This window comes from Phlebotomus papatasi, chromosome 3, assembly GCF_024763615.1.
Source record: "Phlebotomus papatasi isolate M1 chromosome 3, Ppap_2.1, whole genome shotgun sequence".
NCBI classification, from domain to species: Eukaryota; Metazoa; Arthropoda; class Insecta; order Diptera; family Psychodidae; genus Phlebotomus; species Phlebotomus papatasi.
This window is the reverse complement of record NC_077224.1, coordinates 69,079,155-69,102,349: the sequence shown is the minus strand read 5'-3', so window position 1 is coordinate 69,102,349 and position 23,195 is coordinate 69,079,155. Positions and strand designations below refer to the sequence as shown.

General features: G+C 35.2%; 1 protein-coding gene across 21 annotated transcripts in view; it reads left to right on the top strand.

Annotated features, from left to right (window-relative positions):
* Positions 1–23,195, top strand: part of LOC129808116 (afadin) — a 118,122-nt gene that overhangs the window by 51,034 nt on the left and 43,893 nt on the right. For all 21 annotated transcript variants that reach the window (XM_055857850.1, XM_055857854.1, XM_055857842.1 and 18 more), the window contains one exon: positions 14,353–14,705. In XM_055857850.1, the coding sequence (XP_055713825.1) occupies positions 14,353–14,705 (353 nt within the window). The remainder of the gene's footprint in view (positions 1–14,352; positions 14,706–23,195) is intronic.

Genomic DNA, 23,195 nt, shown 5'->3' with positions numbered 1-23,195 from the left:
ATCTAAAACAGAAGTTATTGTGCTATGGTCATTATGCATAACGCACAATTATTTTTGTGTGGTAAACATGTTTTCAAAATTTCTTATGGGAGTGAAAGAGTTGACTAGATCTACATTTCATCTACACTCAATAAAATCTTAAAAACATTTTATGAAAATAATCGTTATTATGCATTGTGCATTATGTCCAGCTTACAGTGACTTGTTTTGTAAACATGTTTTCGGAACTACTTATTAGAGTAAGTGAGCTGACTAGAGTTAGATCTCTTTCGCTCTTAGAAAAAAGTCAGAAACAGGTTCACAAAAAAAGTTATTGAGCTCTGAGCATTATGCCTAATACCCAGCGCACAATAACTTTTTTTTTTGTAAACATGTTTTTGACATTTCAATAAAAGTGAATGAAATCTTGATCTAGTCATTTCGCTCACTCTTATAGGCAATTTTGAAAACATGTTTTTAAAGAAAAGTTATTGTGCGTTGGGCATAATATCCCACTCACTATAACTTTGATTTTGTAAACATGTTTTTAGTATAATGATCAGCGCACAATAACTTTTATTTGTAAACATGTTTTCAAAATTTCTCATGAGAATGAGCGAGATGACTAGATCTAGATCTCACTCACTCTCATAAAAACATCAAAAACATATTAATAAAACAAAATTTATTGTGCGTTGGACATTATTGCATTACTGAGCCTGCAAAACATAGGGGAGACTGGGGCAAAAAGTCACAAATCGAAAATTTTAAAATTCAATATCTTCCAAGATAAGTAAGATTGCGGCTTAAATTTTTTTCCATAGATACCCGCCAGAAGTCTTCTTCAATGTCGTAAGTTTTTTTTAGAATTTGAACAAGGAATTTAGAAAACAAAAAATATCGATATTTTTAGCCCTATTTTTGAAATGTTTTCCGCGCAGAAGATATCAATTATTAGCTACTTATATGAAATTTGAAGCACTGGTGAATATTTTCCAAATTATCTGCATATTCTTTGAATACGAATCCACTATCTATTCTAGAATTTTACAAAGATTCTTTTCTCCAGAAATCCTTTTATTAAAAACTATCACTTGGGGTAAAAAGTAACAAAAGCTATGGAGCAAAAAGTACCAAAAACCGAAACAATTTCTGATGTCCCACGGTAAAAAGAAACGTCAATTCTATGTGTCGGTGTTTGTTGTTTGAATTTGTCAAACGATTTGCAGTCTTTTGTGTGTTTTTTGCAAAATAGCTTAAAATGCGCTTTTCTCGCTCAGATAGAGAAAACGGTGTTTTACAAAGGTGTAGAAGATTAAAATTTCCTATGAAAATATGTAATCCAGGTATTTTACTTGAATTTACGGAATCCCGTAATAAAGCGAATCAAAATGTGATAGTATCTTATGCCTGATACTATTTGCCCCAGCATTTTTTGAGAATGATCACAAATTTACCTTTTAGAAAATGGCTCGATAAATATATTTCCTTACAAAATAGAAGAAAATAGCTTTAACAGAGTTATAGAGCGGTAAATTTCCTATAAAACTGTGCTAAATAGAAATTTTGGAGGTGCTCTGGTAGCTTGTAAAAAATAAAATATCCGTTTTGTGACTTTTTGCCCCAGTCTCCCCTACGTAAAGAAAAACAAAAACAATTGCTCAGTTCCTGAAATGACTTGCGTTCTGCAATACGTAATGCCTAGTACACAATAAAATTTTAAACTTTTCGATCTTTCTTATTAGTGTTGATAAAATTGACGAAAATACTTTTCATTTTTGATTGTTTTTGCGGCTTAAACTTGGAAAATAATTTTTGGTGTTTATTTTTTTTTGTACCATCCCTACATTAGGTCTTATTGTCGAATATTTCCGATTTTATAGAACCGATTTAATTCTTCATCAGGACAAACTGAAAGTTCTACAAGAAACAATTCAGTCTTTTGTGTATAAGAACGTATGGTAAATTGTAGAAGTATTTTTTTGCAACTTTAAATTCGGATATGTTGAAAATAAAGACAGAGTTTTATCATAATTTCTTTTGCCTTTGATAGGGAATTTTATTAAATATAATAACACTGAGAGAAATCCGAAAAAGTTAAAACAACATTCTGGAAATGTTAATTTTACACTGCAGTATTGATCCAAAATCGGTGTAAATATTACCCTTTTTAGGTGTATTGGGGGTTAAAGTTACACTTTTTCGTATTAATTTTACCCTTAAAAAGGTGTAAAATTAACATTAAAAAATGTTGATATATTTTTTACACCTGAAAAGTGTTAAAATTTTGAGGAAAAAAAGTTAATCGCACCCTCTTTTTTTCTCAGTGAAGGAAAAGCTTCGTAATCATTCTATAAAATGATGGTTTATTTCAGAGGGGTGCAAGAACCGTTTGAAACCGAACAAACGTCAAATGAAACTTGTACGTCAGTAGTCAAAACGTTACCTCAATAAACTGAGTTTGAAATTTATTCGGTGTCAAACGGTTCTTGCACACCCCTGGTTTAATTGGTTTATACAGTAAAATGAGTTTTTAAATTAGTATTATCATGCAATTTTGAAGACCGAAGTTTTTTGTACATCTTTACGACTTTTCTTTGGAAAAAGTCAACCAAAAAAAAATCCTTTGATGTAAAAGTTGTGCTCAAATTTTGGTATTACCCCCCTATATGTGCTTAAATTTTTAAATATTTCCTCCCACGATTAATTAAATCTTCCAATAAATGGATGTGTCTTGCAATAATTGCATTTTACCCTAATATTTTGGCTCAGTGTCTTGAAGTATTTTTGTTTTTTTTTTCTTTTTTGACCAAATAACTTGGAAGTGAAAAAAAGTCTGGAAGTACTTTAATGACAATGAAGGAGAGAGAGAGAGAAAGAGGATATTTGTGATGGAGAAAAGAAATATCTGGATGATACTTTAAAAGCTCACGACTTTACCACAAATTCCAAACGTTTTATGTGTATATTCTTGTGTGGTGTTGCCTTTTATTTAGATAAAAGCGGTATATTTTCCAGTGGGGGATGTTTTTTTGCGGTGGGGTTTGGGAGGATAGGCAGGGGGGTGAAAAGTGTCAAGGAATGTGGAAAACAGCGTTGGTCATTTTGGAAAGGGAAATGTAGTTGATTTTACAGTGTTTGGGGGAAGGAGTTGTGGGGGAATTGATAAAATTGATTGTCGGTCTATCGAGTGTAATCAGTAGGGAAACAATGATGGAATATATTAAATGCATATCTATATGATAAATAGGGCGATACCGCTTTAGAGAGAATATGAAATTGAGAGAGAGAAAGAGAGTGGGAAATTGAGAGAGAGAACTTTAATAATACATAAGTGAGCTTTACATGAGCTTTAATATAGATAAAATATTATCATATCGAAATGTGGTTCAGTCGTTCCTTTCTTATGTTTGTACGTTCATTAGAGAGACAATAATCGATAAGAGTAATGCTATATATATTTGATGATATATTTTGGCCGTTTTTTTCAATGTATTTGTAATATCTGTACATTATTGAAGGAATTGGATGCGAAGAGAGGAGCGACATTGGGTTATGTGAGAGAGATTCCGTGAGAGCTTTTTGGGGGAAATAGGCTAGGAAAAATTATTATTGAAATTTTCCTGTCCAACAAGAAGCATTTTCTCACAAGTATTTCCAACTTGAAATTTCTACCTTTGAATCTACATTTTTGGCGTCGGCGACAGTTGCTCGGTGATACGGTGGAAGGGCGGAGAGATATTGAAAGAACAGAATAATAGAGAAAAAAAAAATCTGTAAAAATAGTTTTGAGAGAGGACAGATTAAATAAATATTGATGAAAAGTGATTTTTGGTGTACAGTGGCATAACACCCGAAAAGTGCTCTAACTCTTTTACTATTATTATTTATTTCATAAAATTCTTGCGGTACAAAATGTGACGTCATAGCTGAAATTTTAATGAAGAAATACCGAGAATTGGAATGATATTGCTCAATTATATGTTCTATAAATCAAGAAGTAAATTTTCACCCACCAATATAATTGTCAGCGTGATGATAAAAATGATTGCTAAATTAGATTATTTCATTCAATTTTCATAATTTTTTTTGGCTATCTTCCCCTTTTTTTCCATCTATTTTCGCTTGATTTGTGTGTGCTTTTCCTGGTGATTTTCCCATTCTGTGTGGTCTTGATTTTAATAAACTGTTTGTAGAATTAACTATGCAGAAAGAAGAGAAGAAGAAAATTCCATTAAATTTATTTGTGGTTTTTACGTAAATATTGTGAGAATATTTCTTCTTTCACATCGTTTTTCTTTTATGCTTTCAAATGCCGCCTCAATGTTAATGCAATTCTGTGTGTTTGTGTTTTTTTTTTTGCAAAAGAAATTGATGTGGAAAATGTTAAAGAGAATTTTGCGTAGATAAAACATTGTCTTAATACAGAGTGTACAGAGAGAGCTTTTCTTTCCAGTTATACCTATATTAGAACATTTTAATGAGCCCACTTCCACTGTATGTGCTTTACATGTGACCTCACCCTTGATAGTGACATGAGAAAATGAACAAGTGAGAGTATGAGGGTTGAATTCAGTACATAAAAAGTTACAGTAATAAAATGTTAAAGTATTTTCAACAGGGTGCGCAATAATTTATCCTCTGAATGAAATGGCTTAAGGAATAAACTATATTACGTCTTTATTATGGTGTTAATCGTATCGAGAAGCTCACTCGTTTCGAAATATTCTCCAGGAGTGTCACCTGTTAAAGGGGTGCTTCTTTTATGCTCTTTGAACTTTTTTTTTTGATCAATAGCAGTGAATATTGCATCGACTGAAGTACAACACTTTAAGCATAAATATAGCCCATTAAGCCCCCCTTACCAAGGTCTTACGCCTTTAGGCCTACTTTGACCAGTATCCTATGTTGAAAAGCCTTTAAAAACTAAAAACATCCATAAAAAAATTGATACCTGTTGGATGGCGCCACTTGTGGTGCCATAACTGCAATAATGGCGCGAAGCCATTGCCGGATGTGCCAGATGTGTCAATGAGAAATTGCAAGTCAAGTTAGTTGAATTCGGACTGTAATGGTGAGCACATCGGCAACAATTAAAATAAAGTGATTTTTCTATTAAATTAAATATACTAAAAATCAGTGAATTAAATCTAGTGAAATAACAATACTAACCCTAGTGAATTTATTACTAAAAATATTGAAGTTTAAACCCATACAAACAGTGCATAGCAATTCGGCCAGCGGCAACTTGGAGGGATATTATAGTTAATAATTTATCCCTATTACTTTAGGTGAGTCCCTCTACCTCAAGCCACAATACTTGGCAACTTGGAGGGATATTATAGTTAATAATTTATCCCTATTACTTTAGGTGAGTCCCTCTACCTCAAGCCACAATACTTGGCAGACGGGATGGCTGAAGGTGAAAGCAAGGTCACCGAGACGCTTCTAGAAGCTGTGGCTGCTCTGCTGAAAGAGGTCAAAGATCTCAAATCCGAGCAAAAAGTGGTAGTCCCGTTGCAGCAATCGAGTGAGGTTTCTGTGGATGCTTTGTCCAGAGGCATTTCCCCTTTTTCATATGCCCCTGAACAAAACCTCACTTTCGACATGTGGTATCAGCGCTACAAGAGCACATTTTTGCTCGATGGCAAGAATTTGGATGATGCTGCAAGAGTGAGGCTGCTTCTTAGACGTCTGGATGCATCGTCTTATGAGCGATATGCCAGCAATTTGCTGCCACGTGAGCCAGCCAATCTGAGCTTCGATGAAAATGTTGCAAATTTAATAAAGCTCTTCGGAAAGGGTGAGTCTTTATTTTGTACACGTCGAAAGTGTCTTCAGCTTATTCTCAAAGACACTGATGATCTCACAACCCATGCTGGAGTGGTTAATCGTCACTGTGAGGCATTTAAATTAGCGGAATGTACTGCAGATCATTTTAAAGCATTGATTTTTGTCAATAGCCTGCAAAGTGAAAAGTATGTTCTAGTCCGGGAGCAATTGTTGACAAAACTCGAGACGGAACCCGCGGATAAAATCACTCTCAATTTTATGGTAGAGGAGGCTCGTCGCCTTATCAATGTGAAAAGTGATTCCCGCCTTGATACTCCCGTAGCTAGTGTTAGTGTCTTAAAGAAAAAGGATTTTGCGCCCAAGAAAGACAAACCCCCACGTCCGTGTTACCTTTGTGGCTCCATGCATTTCGTGAAAGATTGCTCCTACGTGAATTCTAAGTGTTCTGAGTGTGGCAAGGTCGGGCATAAAAACGGATATTGTCCCTCTTTTCCTCAAGATTCAGACAAAAAGAAATCCACGGGCAAAAAGTATTTCGCGAAGAAGAAAAAACAGTCCAATCAGGCTCGCACAAACGCTGTATTTTCACCCAGAAGTCCTGGAAGGAAATACCTATCCCCGAGAATCAATGGGCACACAATTGAATTTCAACTCGATTGTGCAGCCGACGTGTCCATTATCTCAGCTGACACCTGGAGAAAGCTCAAACAACCCTCTCTCACACCTATTTCTTTGAAAGTCAGGGATGCCCAATCTCACTATATCGAAATGTTAGGAGAATTTGAGTGTTCTATTCGGCTTGGAGAAAATGAGGTTAGGGGACGATGTCTCGTATCCGAGAAGACTTCAGGGAATCTATTCGGCATTGAATGGATTGAGGCACTGGGATTGTGGGATTATGCTCCGAGTTCCTATTGCAACTCTGTCCAGCAGGAAATCGATACTACCTCTGCGATTAAGGAGCTACAATCTACTTTTCCTGTGGTGTTTGGTACCGAAATGGGTCAGTGCACGAAAGCCACTGCATCCATTCACCTCAAGCCTCATGTCAGCCCCGTTTTTCGTCCAAAACGTCCTGTGGCATTCCACCTAATGGCTACGATCGACGATGAGCTTCAACGCCTGCAAGCTTCGGGAATCATCACACCCACTGAATATTCGTCGTGGGCAGCGCCCATAGTCGTTGCTAGGAAGCCCAATGGCCGCATAAGAATATGTGGAGATTATTCAACTGGCCTAAATGAATCGGTTGAGATGAACAATCATCCGATCCCAGACCCCGACAGTCTATTTAGCCAGTTTGCCAATAAACGTGTCTTCAGTCACATTGACCTATCAGATGCGTACTTGCAGATCCCCATGGATGAGGAATCGAGTCAATTATTGACAATACATACTCATCGTGGTCTATTTCGGTTCAATAGGTTGCCCCCTGGTATCCGGAGTGCCCCCGGAATATTCCAAGAAATCGTAGAAAGAATGCTTCAAGGCATTCCTGGGGTAATTTCCTATTTTGATGATATCTGCGTGGCCAGCAGTGACACCAAAGAGCATTTTGCCGTGCTCAAAGAAGTCTTCAAACGCCTAGAGGACTACAATTTCCGTGTTAAATTGGAGAAGTGCCGATTTTTTTCGCGTGAAATAAAATTTCTTGGTGTCGTTGCAGATGAGAAAGGCCTACATCCGGATCCCGATAAAACTGAAGCAATTTGCAAAATGCCCGCTCCATCCAATGTGAGTGAACTTCGCAGTTTTCTCGGAGCAGTGCAGTTTTGGGGACGATTCATCCGATCAATGAGTGAGATTAGAACTCCATTGGATCGCTTACTCAAGAAGGGTGTTCCGTGGAAGTGGACAGCTGAATGTGAAGCTGCATTCAAAAAGTTCAAGGAAATTATCACCTCAGACCTTTTGCTGACCCACTACGATCCAAATCTCCCCATTGTGGTTGCCTCAGATGCCTCTTCATACGCTATAGGGTCTGTAGCCTATCACCAGCATCCTGACGGGACACAGAAGGCTTTTTACCATGCGTCCAGACGCCTGACGGAAACCGAACAGCGCTATAGTCAAATAGAAAAGGAAGGGCTTGGAATCGTTTACGCTCTCAAAAAGTTTCATCGCTTTATTTATGGGAGGAGATTTACTTTGCTGACCGATCACAAACCACTTGTGTCGATTTTCGGAAGCAAGAAAGGGATTCCGGTACACACAGCTAACCGCCTTCAAAGATGGTCGCTGATTTTACAAAGTTACGATTTTGAGATAAAATTTATCTCAACCGACAGCTTCGGGCATGCGGATGTGCTGTCGAGATTGATCAGTGCAAGTCGACCACCCTTAGAAGAAGTCGTGATTGCAGAAATTCAACTAGAGGAGACTCAAGATCGTCTTATCGTTGAGGAAGCTTCTTCTAGACTACCTGTGAATTTCAGCATGATCAAGCGCGCAACACAATCTTCGGAGAGTTTACAGGATGTTGTGAACTACATCAAGGGCGGATGGCCGACATCACTGAAGTCAATTCGTTCCAAGGAAGTAGCGAAGTATTTCAAGATCAGGAATGCTCTCTCGCTTATCCATGACTGCGTGTTTTACAGGGAGACAATCGTTGTTCCAGAGCAATTTCGCAAGAAAATCATCACTCAACTGCATGATGCACACCCTGGTATGTCCAGAATGAAGTCCATAGCTCGAGGATACGTTTTCTGGCCGGGTATTGATAGCGAAATTGAGCAGAAAGTCAAGAGCTGTACAGACTGCGCCTCTGCCGCAAAGACTCCTGTGAAAGCAGAATTAGCATCATGGCCGCTAGCTACACATCCCTGGGAGCGAATTCATTTGGATTATGCCAAATATCGAGGTGAAACCTTCTTGCTAATCATCGATGCGTACTCCAAATGGCCTGAAATTTTCCGAACTCCGTCATCAACAACCACACAAACAATTCAAAAGCTCAGAGAGACTTTCGCACGAAATGGTCTTCCGGAAACAATTGTTAGTGACAATGGGACGCAGTTTGTAAGTGACGAGTTCGAGGAATTTTGTCGGATGAACGGCATCAAGCATCTTAAGACCAATCCTTACTGTCCATACAGCAATGGGCAATGCGAGAGGCTTGTGGATTCATTCAAGAGGTCGCTGGAGAAGCAAGGGAGGACAATTTCTTTGGATGTTGGTCTTCAAAGGTTCCTGGCAAACTACAGAACTACTCCAAATGAAAATTCACCTGATGGAAAATCTCCTTCGGAGGTTTTGTTCTCGAGAAAAGTTAGGACGATTTTTGATTTGCTCAAATTTCGTGATCCGCAGGACCCTCAACGAAACAAGAAAATGGAAGAGCAGTATAATCGCAAACACGGTGCAAAGAAACGCTCATTCCAGAGGGGGGAGGAAGTCTATGCAAAGAAGTTCTTCCAAGGTGGAAAGTTCACATGGGCTCCAGGAACAGTGATTGAACGTCGAGGCTCAGTCAGCTATAATGTGCGTTTATCAGATGGAATCATTATCCGCTCACACATTAACCAGCTTAGAGGCCGTTCAGCGAATTCAGAGAAGACTACAGATTCACTTCCACTGTTCTTCGCACCCAGTGATGCACCAACACACCCAACTCCTCGCCAGAGTCCCAACTCTGCGGATGTTCCTAAGGATTCCTCAACAGGATCGAACAACTCTACTCCGATTGCTACAACGTCGTGGAAACCAACACCAATTGTCGTTAGCGACACTCCTGATGGTTTAGGTTTGGATACGTCGGAACCAGAATTCCTTGGATTTCCTGAAAGTCCTCGTAATACCACGCCAACACAGGAACCAGAGGAACCGAAAACACCGGACGCACCAATTAGACCGTCTTCATCGCCCATAGCGCAACGTCTTCGTCCCGGACGTCCTGCTCCTGGGTCCTACACAGAAAGGATGAGGGCACGTCGCCTCATTCCTTAAAGGGGGGAGGTGTTGGATGGCGCCACTTGTGGTGCCATAACTGCAATAATGGCGCGAAGCCATTGCCGGATGTGCCAGATGTGTCAATGAGAAATTGCAAGTCAAGTTAGTTGAATTCGGACTGTAATGGTGAGCACATCGGCAACAATTAAAATAAAGTGATTTTTCTATTAAATTAAATATACTAAAAATCAGTGAATTAAATCTAGTGAAATAACAATACTAACCCTAGTGAATTTATTACTAAAAATATTGAAGTTTAAACCCATACAAACAGTGCATAGCAATTCGGCCAGCGGCAACTTGGAGGGATATTATAGTTAATAATTTATCCCTATTACTTTAGGTGAGTCCCTCTACCTCAAGCCACAATAATACCAAAATCATCAATCTATAAAATCAAAATATCTCACAAATACTGAGGAAAAACAATAAATAATTAAGACGGGACCTTACACATTAATGGCCGTACTGAATACATTTTTGTACCAAGCATATTTGATTTTCCAGACTTTCGTGATTTGATTAATGAATTAACATAATTTTTCGATTTAAAAACCGATATAACATCTGAAAAAAAAACTGAATCTGGTCAGTTTCGAACCTGAAAACCCAGAGTTTCATTCTGATACACACGGGCTGATCCTAGAGAACACTCAACTCGAAAAATTTGGTGGTTAAAGATCAGTCCAAACTACAGTAAACTTTCAATTTCGGGCATTTGGTTTCGAAATGTCACCCGAAAAAGGGATATTCGGGCGTGAAACTATTTGAAATGCAACGATTTTTTGTTCATCTATGCTATACATACATATATTAATTTTACACATTCACAATTACTGTAAATTCTGTGAAAACCCTCAATAATGAAAAATTAGAACGTAACTAGGAAAAAATCACAGCAAATTTGAGCTTATTTGCATCATTTCACAATCATAAATACACTTGAAAACTGACAATAAAATTCTTTTCAAATACTGAATTGAAAACTAGCCCGATTTTCAAAGAATAGAATTAGCGAGATTCTACTGCATCCTTACGTTTATGTGTAAATTTTTAATATTTGTACACACTTTGATTACTGAAAGACATTTTATGTGCTTAATATTTTCCTCATTTGACTTATTCGGACTCCTATTAGGTGAAGGTTTTGAACCTTTGTACTAAAAAAGGAATCCAAGATTTAAGATTTTTTACTGAATGCCACACAAACCGAATCAATTATATCACTATGTCAAAAAAATCTCTCACTTATTGGGTTCATAATTCTGCCTCACAAAATTCCTGGAAGTCCTTGGATTTTCCTCTACAGGAAAATGAAAATGTAGTAGCATTTTTTACGAATGTATCCGGTACCGGAATGCTTCGTACCATTTCTTCCAACTTCCAACCTCTGTAGGCCTCATTTTCCCCGGAAACGTTACACCGGGAACAAAAATTTGGGCATCACTACTTAGATGGAACTTTCATCACTTCTTTTCACTGTTTGTAGAAAGTATCACGCATTAAAAGATCAATTTTAAGCTATTTTTCTAAAACATGTTTTTTGCAATCGGAAAACCATGTTTTCCCTGCATTCTGACAGTCAGTTCAGAGCTCGGTTAGGTGTGATTCTCTTATAATCACACCTATTGTAATCCTCGGATTTTCTCTGACACCTCCAAACAGTCTTACAGAACATATTTCGGACACAACTAATTTCAAGAATGACCAGCCATCAATTTAAAATGAAATGTGGAAAGTTTCACTTTAAAACAAGGAAAATTTTATGAAAAATACTCGAAATACATCGAAGTGGCAACAAAAGAATCACATCTACCTTAAACAGTCTAGTTTCATCACTGCACAAATCAGAAAGAAGCAATCACACCTATTGTAATCCTCGTAATTTCTCTAATACTTCGAATCTGTCTTACAGAACATTTTTTGAACATCAGTGATTCTTAGAATTACCAGTGATTAATTTAAAGTTAAATGAGGAAAATTCCGCTTGAAAACAAAGCAAATTGTATGAAAAATGCTTAAAACGCACCGTATGGACAATGAAAGAATCACACCTAGATTTAGCAGATTTAGGCTTAATGTTCGATTTGACAGAAGCGAAACAAAAACATCTGATGAAGTCCAACTTTGCTGTGGAAGTGCGTGTTTTTCTTCGAGATTTTCTTGAAAAATGTTGTAATCGTTGTAATATTACAATTTTCTTGTCAATTTGTTCAGTGGAATCTCTGGATGGGTCAAAATATCCAGAGCGTCGTGCACAGTGTGTCCCAAAACAGTCTGGAATTCACAGAGTTGGTAGTCAATTATTTTGACTGATATTTTTACGAACCTGCACTGAAGGCAATCTTTGTGAACTTTTCCTCGCCCACAATTCCACCCCCTTCTAGCGAAAGTTTTTCACGGTAAATATTAACCCTGATAAACCTTCTATAACTTGGAATTTTGTTTTTCTTCGAAAAGACTTTTGAAGCGTAAAAAATGCATAAAATAATACACATCGGAATTACGATTTTAGGCCCATTTTTTATTTTTGCTTCTAGAACCCAGGAAAAAAGGCCTAGACTCCCAAGGTTGTCCGGAAATGTGAGATGTGGGATTAGCTATAAGAATATATGACCATGGATGATATTTATTTAGTAACTTGGAAAAAAATCAACATTTACGAACCTGCAACGTTACGAAGGTGCAAAACCTTCCCCTACTTCAATTTTTTTTATCCAATTTATATCTTGAAAAGTACTCAAATCGCCCAAAGTCCAGTTTTATACTTTTGCCGGTCGTGCTGATGTCGCTAATTCTCGTACATTTCACTACACCTAATCAATGTGTAGAATTTCAGCCTGTTCTCCCAAATTGAAGGCTGATCCCTAAGGTGATGCCTGTGCCCCTATGGGATGCCAAAATTTCGAAAGGCAATATCCCAAACGCCAAAAATCTGAGAAGCCAAAAATTCCGAACGCCAAAAGTCCGACAACCAAAATCTTGAGTAGTCAAAATCTCAAATGGGATATAATCCCAAAAAGCCAAAATTTCGAATGGCAAAATCCTGAACACTAAAGTCTCGAAAAGCAAAATTCTGAAAGTCCAAATCCCGAAATCCAAAATTAAAAAAAAAACGTCTGGAATATTTTACTTTACGGTTTTATTTTCTTATAATAAATCTTAAAATTTTGGTAATTTTCTGTAAGTTTTTTTTTTAAATATTTAATCGCCTTTATAAAACAAAACAACTATAATAAAATTGTTATTCCTTTTAACATTTTCGACGCTTTCTCCGAAAATTCGACATTGTATAAATTTTCAAGGTCATTGCTAAACCGTTCAAGAGAGTTTTTTTTACTGCTCGAACTCATAGAGAGAGCACTATTTAATTGACTTTTTTTTCAACTAGGCACCGTTTTGGAGCTTAAACGGTAGAAGATATCAAGTTCCGGTCTTTGGTGATCCCCAATAAGAAAACATTATCTATAGGCATTTTTTGCTTTTCCCTTCCACAACTCCCTCCCCCCTTCTTCACCGCCGAAAACATGTTTTTTGGTTCATTTCGAAAATGGCTCCTACGATTTTTTTAAATTTTGGATATGTTTTGTAGGTGGTCTAGGCGAACGTTTTGATCAAACATTCCTACGACCTAAAAAAATCACCATATTGAATTTTTATATAAAAAAACTTTGTACTACTTTAGAGGATCTATTTTTCAACCGATTTGGTTAAATTTGGATTTTTTAGAAAGGTCTTGAAATTTCTAATCCTACTGCGTCGGCTGCAAAGGGTAATGAATGGGTTAAGTAATTACCCGCGTAAAGGACCAATCTTTTTAAATTTTTTTTTTCTGTTTGTAAACTTGTTGCCCATCTAGACTTTTCTCATTAGCGAAAATTTGAGTACTTTCAAGCCTTAGCCATTGAGAACACATGTTGTTGACAGACACACAAAAAATAAAACGAACAATTCAAAAAATTTTACGAAAATGTTTTATGCGTTTACGAACATTCACGAACAAATGTTTGTAGAAGTATAAAAAATGCTCGTCAAGTGACAATGTTACGAACAATGTTTGTGAAAAAGTATAAACTTTTACGAATTTGTTTATAGGATATACGATTTACAAGCATTTCGGAAGTTCCCAATAGGAATTCATAAAGATTTACGAACAATTTTATGAAATATTTTTTTCTGTGTACGGGGGAAACTGTGCGTTACCTTCGGACGACTCAAGCTTCGGACAAGTTAATTTTTTCCGTGTTTTCTAATAGATTTGACCTAGCCATTAAAATATAATGTTATAATCGGAAAAATTCATTTAAAACATATTGGAAAAATGATTTGTTCGAAGCTTGAGATGTCCGAAGGTACAAACGCTTTCCTCTAAAGAAGAGTGACTTTTTTGAAATTCATTGGAATTGCACTCTTTGGTGCATTAACAAATAATTTTCAAGGAACATTATAGCGCACCCTGTACATATGTACATAGTTTAATGTCGAGCGTTATTGTGTGCTGTAAAAATTCGTCAGGGACATGGTGAATTAATGAGTTTTTTTTCTTCGTATTTTCTGTTCCCCCCTTAAAATGCTCACAAAACAAAATAATTGTCCATAATGACAAATATTTTGGGGCTGCTGGTGAAGGATCCATAATGTTTCATGTGCGTCGACGGCCGGCGGATTCACAGCCGCGGCGACGCAAGAAGAAACCACTTGGTGTGTCAAATGGCAGCAACAACATGTCAGCAGAACGCGAAGGACCGATGCTGGTAGAGGTGACGCACAGTGGAGATGGCGGGAGACGAATTAAGTTGGGCAGTGAACCGGTGGAAGTGGGATCTGCCAACACCAACACCCTCCAACTCTTTGGTCCCCCAATTCAGCCGCGTCACTGCCTCATTTCCCTCCATGAAGGTGTCTGCACCGTCACACCGCTTCATCCTGACGCACTGACCTTTGTCAATGGCCATCACATCCAGCAACCGACAATTTTGCATGTGAGTCCCATTCTACCTTTATATTATACTATTCTCTTTCAGCACCATCATCAGCAGATAATTCTCTGTTGAGGAGAATTTGGGGATGGGTGATGATGAAAGTCATACTGAAAAGGGAGAACAGTGATGTTTAAATACATTACATCCCTATTTGCACACGCAAATTTCCAAGAAAGTAATTAAATAATTTTGTCTAAAAGGGAAATTTGGGATAAAACTTTATTTTGTGCTTCCCCTAATATTTAATTATGTAGAAACTTTTTATACGGAATAATCGTTTAATATTTGTTAATTTATTTGATAAAAGCTATTAAATAATTTCCTTGAATGAAAAATTCTTCAGTACGTGGAAGAGAAGTAAAATTAAAGAAGTAAGTGTTGTTTTTCATGAGGTGAAAAGTGCTTTTCTTCACAGACGAATTTAAATAATTTATGCTTTTTGGGCACTTCTTGAAATGATATCCAAAAGAATCTTGATTTGTTTTTTATTAAAATTATAATGCTCGAGAAACTTTCATGAAATTCTGGGAATTTTCATATTTATTTTTAATTTTTTTTTATTTTACAATTTTCATAAAAGTTTTCAAATAAATTTTCTGAGTTTTTAATAAAATTACAAAAATTATATCAAGTATTTGTAAAAAGAAATATTGTAAGGGGTAATATGTAGGTCGGGGCAATCATCTTTTAGATGGACTCCTTAGTGAAAAAAAAGTATGTAGGGCTCCTGCCGTTTTGCACATTGTTCAGTTCAAAAATTTGTTATATTCTGTTAAAAATATTTTGTGAAAATTTCCATACAAACGCTTCAATCATTCGTACCGAGCGGGACTCGAACGCACAATTGTAACAGTCGAGTCAGGGATTTCACCGTCTAAGAGCCCTACTGCTTTACTAATTGCACCATCAACGCCGCTAAAATGAATACAGATTTGAAGAAGAATTCTCATGACATTTCATGGCAAACCATATTTTCTACTCTTCAAATGTATTTCAAACAGTTTTTGTGGGCCAAGTCCGGCTTTTTATCACTAAATTTAGGATAAGTGTGCTAAATTTCGGCCAGCTTTGTATTTAGGCCACTTTTAGTGTAATTTCGGCCAAGCAAATAAATGAATTATATATGGATTTAATTTTCGAATAGTTCATGAATTTATTTAGCTTTTAAATATTTATTCATTCTAGGATGCATTAACACAAAAATCGTTAAATTTTAGATATAGGGGAAAGGCTCATAATTTTGTCCAGTTTCTTATTTTGGACACTGTGAGGATAAAATTGAACACTAAAATGATTAAAATTATGGATTTTTCTTCTAATATTTGATGAATAATGAATTCTATCTAAATATTTGTTTTTTTTTTTTGGAAGATTTTAACACTAAATACGTTAAATTTTGAATATGATTTGAGTTGAAATTGCTTTGTTGAAAATTCAGTGTGAGCAATTGCTTACGAGAAATATGACAGAACTTTGTGTTTACTTCAGTCTTATTTAGCTGTGGTGAAGTACTAACAATGTTTCTTCGCCTTTTTTGAGTGATATTATTGAATATTCATTGAAAATTGTGTTGATTCACGTTAATGGTGATTTGACCTGAAGTGAGATTTGCCTTGTGAATTAGATTTTTCGTGTGAAAAATGGGAAATTTTTTAAGACATTTACCAGTGAGGTGATACTCCTTATTTTGGACAGGTGTTTTTCTCACGAAATTTAGTAAACTTTTAGCTCTTGTGAGGACTAGGTTGGACAAATGCCTGGAGAAACAAAGGAGCATCATCTCTACGAACGAGATGTAGCCAGAAATGCCTTAAAAGGCTCCCGGAAAGGCCACGGAATGAGCGAATCCGCACGTATTTGGAATATCGAAGTCAACTCACTTTAATGAATGATATGAAAAGTTTACGGGCTTTCTGTGAAATTCTACGTTTCCCTTACATGAACAGGAAGAGGACTTGGTAAGATTGGTTCATTAAATGATGAACAATGGGCATCCTGTTGAGGCGGATTAGCTGTCCAAATTTACAGCCAAGTTGTCCAAATTAATAACCAAGTTGTCCAAAATTCGAGACAAATTCACCTCTATATATCAATTCATTTTTAAACGTATTAAAACTAATTTTAGTAAAAATAAGATGATAAATAGCTTGCTAAGTTTCTAAACAACCCTTCTGAAAAGAGAGTAACGAAAAAGTCAATTAGTATCGAAAATATCGCACTTCAAACTTGGATCATCGATGCTTATAAGCAGACTGGGCAAAATTATGAGCCCTTACCTTATTAAAATATTGTATTTCAAACTTAGGACTTCGGTGCTTACTTGCAACTATGCCGAAATTTGGCACACTTACCCTAAGTCTAACAATTTATTAATATTCAGAAGAATAACTTTAGAACGCATATTTGTAATTAAACTGCTGAATATTCCGTAATTCAAAACTGTAGTATGTGCGATAAATGAGCAGATGGCGCTGTGATTGGACTTTTTGACCTAAAAAAGTCGCCATCTTGAATATTTAAAGAAAAAAGTTTAACTGATTTTAAAATCTGTAATGAATCGATTAAATATTCGAGTTAATCTTTCTTGCGTTTTTATATTTTTTGTTTGTCGGTATGCTTGTAACTCAAGCCAGAATATTCTAATCTAAAATGATCATTTCTTTATTAATTTTACTATTGAAAAGTTTTTGTTTTTTACGAATGAATTTGAGTTCTAGTGCTAAAAGTTTAGCAAAAGATTGCTATTTTTGTTTTTAGTAAAATTTGGTTAAAAACTCTGTGTTTTACATTGTGTTTTTTTTAATTGCAAGTTGAGAGATTTATTTAATTAAAATAATTATAGAGTGAATAAATATGCTTGATAAATATTTATCTACATCAATATTTACTCTTTTCATGTAAAAAATAGTACTTGAAGTTAACATTGGGTAACTCATTGCAACTGTCGGAGTGGGAGTCGGTCTTTTTTATCGATACATAAAACTCCCAAACGCCCGCAGGGAGACACCCTCTTTTGGCTCCATAGGGAGAACAATAGTGTTCTGAGGGCAAATGTGAATAAGAGGAAAAGTTCAAGGTGATTTTCATTGAGGGTGGTAGGGATATAATAGAAGAATGAATTTGCTTTCATGGCTCCAAATGGGTGGACTGTGAATAGGTTTATACTGCTGTGTGACAAAATTATCAGATAGTTTGGGGGTCAATCACTGAGAATCCAATTCTTTTTTGTTATTCACTCTTAATGGATTGGATAGACAACTTAGTATTATTATAGTGTTGTTTAATATCTTGGGCGTGGGAGAAAGTGGCCTCGGTGAAGGGCACAATTAGTCTAAAATTGTCTTTGACTCATTCTGTGTGGCATTATGAGAAAGTTCAAGTTCTCAGGGGTTGTGTTTGACAAATGAACTGGAATAATATTTAGTTACGCAAGAAATTAATTGAGTGAAGCCCCTAAAAATAAATTCTAATTGAAATGTTTGATTTCTCGAATGACAGATTAATTTTGCAATTAATAGATTAACAGATTTCCCAACTGTTTTGCAATTTCCATATGCCCTATATTTGTCTTTGCAGAAAATTGTTGACTAATTGCGCGATTGTCTTTTCCCGGTGTCGTATTTCCCTATTGTCGATTGATCTAAATTTTGATAAGAATTTAACTTATCTTTGATCCTCAATAGTTCGTAAACTGTTGATTATTTTATAATTTTAATTTAGCAAATATTGTTTTTGAACAGTTCAAAAATTATTTTCTTGTTTAAAAATCTATTTAACCTTTATAAATGCGTTAAATTTAACTTTAAAAGTGTGCAATTTTCCTGTTACATTTTTTTAGGGTTGTTAAGAACAGTTCAGTTTTTTTTTCTTTCACTGAGAAAAAAAGAGGGTGCGATTAACTTTTTTTCCTCATAACTTTAACACTTTTTAGGTGTAAAAATATATCAACATTTTTTAATGTTAATTTTACACCTTTTATAGGGTAAAATTAACTTGAAAAAGGGTAACTTTAACCCCCAATACACCTAAAAGGGTAATATTTACACCGATTTTGGATCAATACTGCAGTGTAAAATTAACATTTCCGGAATGCTATTGTAACTTTTTCGGATTTCTCTCAGTGTTAATGATCGCCAAATTGTATGGATAATTCTGATTTTGTGAATGAATCCTTGTAATTAAATGCCCTAAAAATATTTTGATATAAATTTTATTTTGAGATTCCTTGAAGAAAATCTTGAAATTTCAAGTTAAATATTGATAAATTTAGAGGTTTTGAAGAGCAAATTTGAACAAACACTGAGAAATCCGAAAAAGTTGAAATAACATTCCGGAAATGTTAATTTTACCCTGCAGTATTGATCCAAAATCGGTGTAAATATTACACTTTTCAGGTGTATTATGTGTTAAAATTACCCTTTATCATGTTAATTTTACCCTTAAAAAGGTGTAAAATTAACATTAAAAAATGTTGATATATTTTTACACTTAGAAAGTGTTAAAGTTACGAGGAAAAAAAGTTAATCGTACCCTCTTTTTTTCTCAGTGAAGTATTTTTGACATATTAAAAAAGCGATGGGTCATTTAAGGTCAAAACCCATTGTTCTATTAATTAAGGACATATAAAATGTAATTGGGACTTGTCTCATCCCATAAGTCCTTATGGTAAGCGAATAACATATCCCTATTCCATCCTTGGGTATTGACTGCAAACTTAACTAAATGCTCTAAATCTAAAGGATTTGAAGATATCTCACAGGATGTATAAGGATTTTGCATTAATAGATAAATTTAAATAATAAATTCCCTACACCATAAGTGCTTGAAGTGAGGTATTTTATAAATAATTCGATTACACAGTCTTAACTATTGCGTGGTAATGTTCATCCTGAATACATTGCATTGATCTGTCAATACAATACATGCATTGATCCGTCAACTTCTATTGATTTGCACGATATGAAAAAGTGGCCAGAAGAACTTGAAACCTATTCTAGGTACATACGAAAATTGATACAATAATCGACTATAGCGTTGTGACAGTTTGGAAATTCACGATGCATTGTCTATGAAATGTTTTACGATGTTCCGTTCGTGTGTTTAAGGCCGTTACCAGGAGTTTTTTCAGTTCTTCTCTTTAGGGCAGAATCGTATTGACAATAAAGTGCTCGCCGTAGCCTCAGCGTATTTCGTTAATTTACGCATTTTCATTTCAATACTTACGCAAATTTTCCATTACCGTATTACCTTATCTCATGCTCATTGGCACTAGGTGACAATAATATAAGAAAATTGAAGAAATAAAACAAAAATTCGATAAACGGTGAGCAAAAAAAAACTATACGATAAATTTCTCTTATAGTTTTTTTTGCTCACCGTTTATTGAATTTTTGTTTTACTTCTTCAATTTTCTTATATTATTTTCACCAAGTGCCACCGAATATGAGATAAGGTAATACGGTAATCGAGAATTTGCGTAAGAATTGCAATAAAAATGTGTAAATTAACGAAATACGGTGAGCATTTTACTGTCAGTGTGATTCTTCCCTTAACTGTATACTTCATGTATATTAGGGCGTTTCAAACGGGAAAAAATTTTTTTGGCACTACTCTCACGGTGTTCTACATGATGAGACAAGAAAACTTTTCTTCGACGACCATATGATCAGACGTCGTTTAGAGGTGGCTGATCGACGCTCTATGCTGTAAAAAGGCAAGGAAAAGCAATAATTTTCCAAGGAATAATTTATATACGGAAAAGTATTACGATTTTCTTCATCATAATTTGTGGAAATGTTGTACATATAGTAGGCAAGGTTTTTGCAAAATTTCGTCGAAATCGGATAACAAATAGATTTTTAAGAAAATGTTTGGTAAGTTCAAAATTAAAGGAAACAAAAATGCACCAACTTATATTCTTGGTCATACCACATATCTTATGAAGTAAGTAGCCTGTGTATAGGGGGAAGTGGGTCTACCTTTGAAATTGACATTTTTCATCTATTTTTAAATAAAATTGAGCCTTATCGTAATATAATTTAGCTGCACAAACAGATTGAGAAGCTAAATTTCATTATGATATGGCTCAGTTCCCCTTAGACATAGGTGAAAGATCCCAATATCAAAGGTTTCCCACTTCCCCCTTACCGTCATGAAGTTCTTTGGATGCAACTTCCAATTATCTAATTACTTGTTAGTACTAAAGCTCGAATCACTTTATTGTCGCTTTTGCTGCAACTTGAAATTCCCTATCACTATTTTTTGAAGAATTTCCTGACTTGCTTGAGTGGTACATTTCTTTTAGGTGTAAGGTCTCCTCTACAGGATCGGGAATCTTCGTTTTTTTCCATTTTGTTTTTCCCAGTTTGTCTTCGAAATCTTTGTCTTCGGTAATTTTTGTTTTTCGGAAACTTTGTTTTTGTTCGTAAATTTTTGTTTATCTGACGAATATTTAACGAACATTTACGAACAAATAACAAAATTTTCCGAATATTTTTTGTGTGTTTACGAACATTTACGAACAAATGTTTGTAAAAATACAAAAAAAAAATGCTCGTCAAGTGATCATGTTACGAACAATATTTGTGAAAAAAGTACAAACTTTTACTAACTTGTTTGTGGGTTATACGATTCACGAGCATTTCGTAACTCCCCCATAGGAATACACAAACATTTACGAAAATTTTTACGAAATATTTTTTTTTCTGTGTACAGAGCTTATTCTGATAAGCTAGCTTTGATTGGCTATTCTGATTAGCTTTGATATGTCTTGCTGCATTATTAGTGTTATTGTTAAGAAAAGAGGTGTGGCCTATTTTTTGTATCGGAGTCTTTGTCTCTCGGCATGAAAGTCTAGTTCTTTATGGTTTTCTCTCCCGAAGTATACGCTTAAGTGTTGATTTCTTTGAGAGGATCGAATTGAGAAAATTTTCAAAGTAAACACTGTATAGAAACTTTTCATTGGCTCACTGAAATGAAGTGATACTCTAAGAAGCATTCAGAGAAATTTGACTCGATGCCTTTAGTCATCATAAAAACTGCAATAAAAATTTCTGACACGGTGTAAACTCGCAAATTGATCATATCTCCTGAATGATGCATTTGTGAGCTAAATGAAAACATTTTTATTACTAAAAAGTATTTGTGTTGCTAATGTTGATGCATTGATTGCATTCGTTATTTTTGCTTGTAAAATCTTGGATGATTATTTTTTTCAACTCAAAGTTTAGGTTTTTCAATTAAAGATATGACAGATAAATTGATATCCATGTCTCTCTAAATAGGAAGAACTTTTCATTTTGTTGCTTTTCAAGAAACTTGAAGAAAAGAGAAAATATTCTTTCATAATCTGGGTAACAGAAGAAGATCCCAACGTTATGAAATACTTTTCTTAAGTAAAGACATCTGTTTAAATGACTTTGCGGAAGTTTTATCTAAAATTAAATTGTCTGTTTAATAGAGAAACTTTTTGAGTTTTCGGTTAGATGACACAATACCCTGCAATTTGTCATATAATAAAATGCATGTTTGGCAGATGCATGAGTGAAAAGAAGGTGCATTTTATCAAATTGCTATTCGATCAAGTAACTTTGAAAGGAATTTTTATTAATATCCAACTCTAAAAACGATTCTATTGTGAGGGGGATTTTTGCTGCAAAAGTTGTGTGTGTAGGAAAAAGTTTGTGACCTACATTTTGACAAAAATTCTCAACATTGGGATTTGTGGGATGTTCGACATTATCAGGAAATTGTGTTTATCGTGAGAAAAAGCATCTCATGTTGTGTGAAGTGAATGTTCACACTATAAATTTGTTATGTAGCACAATTGACCAGTAGACGAGCGACTATATTTGTCCGGTGCATTGTGGACTTTAACAATTTTACAATTAAGCATTTGGCGATGTCCAATTATGGTGCAGAAACAAGACAATTCTGGCAAGTGACTTACCCATATATAAGTTTAAAGAAGTATGTTTTGTGATTCAATTGAATGTCTCTATCGTGTTTATCAATCTCAGGTTTTTATTTATTTTTTCCCCGGCAAATACATCATGATGGTATTTCTGCAGAACAGGCACATAAATCGGATTTATATGTTTTACGAAGTTCAATCTCAATTTTTAGTGTTTGAGAGGAATATAACTATAAAATTTCAGTATCAAAGTTTGATGAGGGTGTTTGTTTTTTTCTTTTACTTTTACACACTTGCGGAGATTTCATTTTGAGAACACTTGAGAAAAGATTTCCAAAGTGGGATCTTCTTGAGAGATGTCATGATGTTTTGAGTCAGTGACTAAAATTCAAGGAAGGGAGGAATGAGAAAATGCTCGCATTAAATGTGACATAATATTGTATAGGCAATATACAATTATGAGGCGTTTTCTCTTTTGCACTTTCAGCCCACCCTTCTCGCGCGTGGAAACACATAAATACGTGACTTGGATGGTATAATAATAAATAATGATAATATGGGGCGTTTTTTTTCCTTCT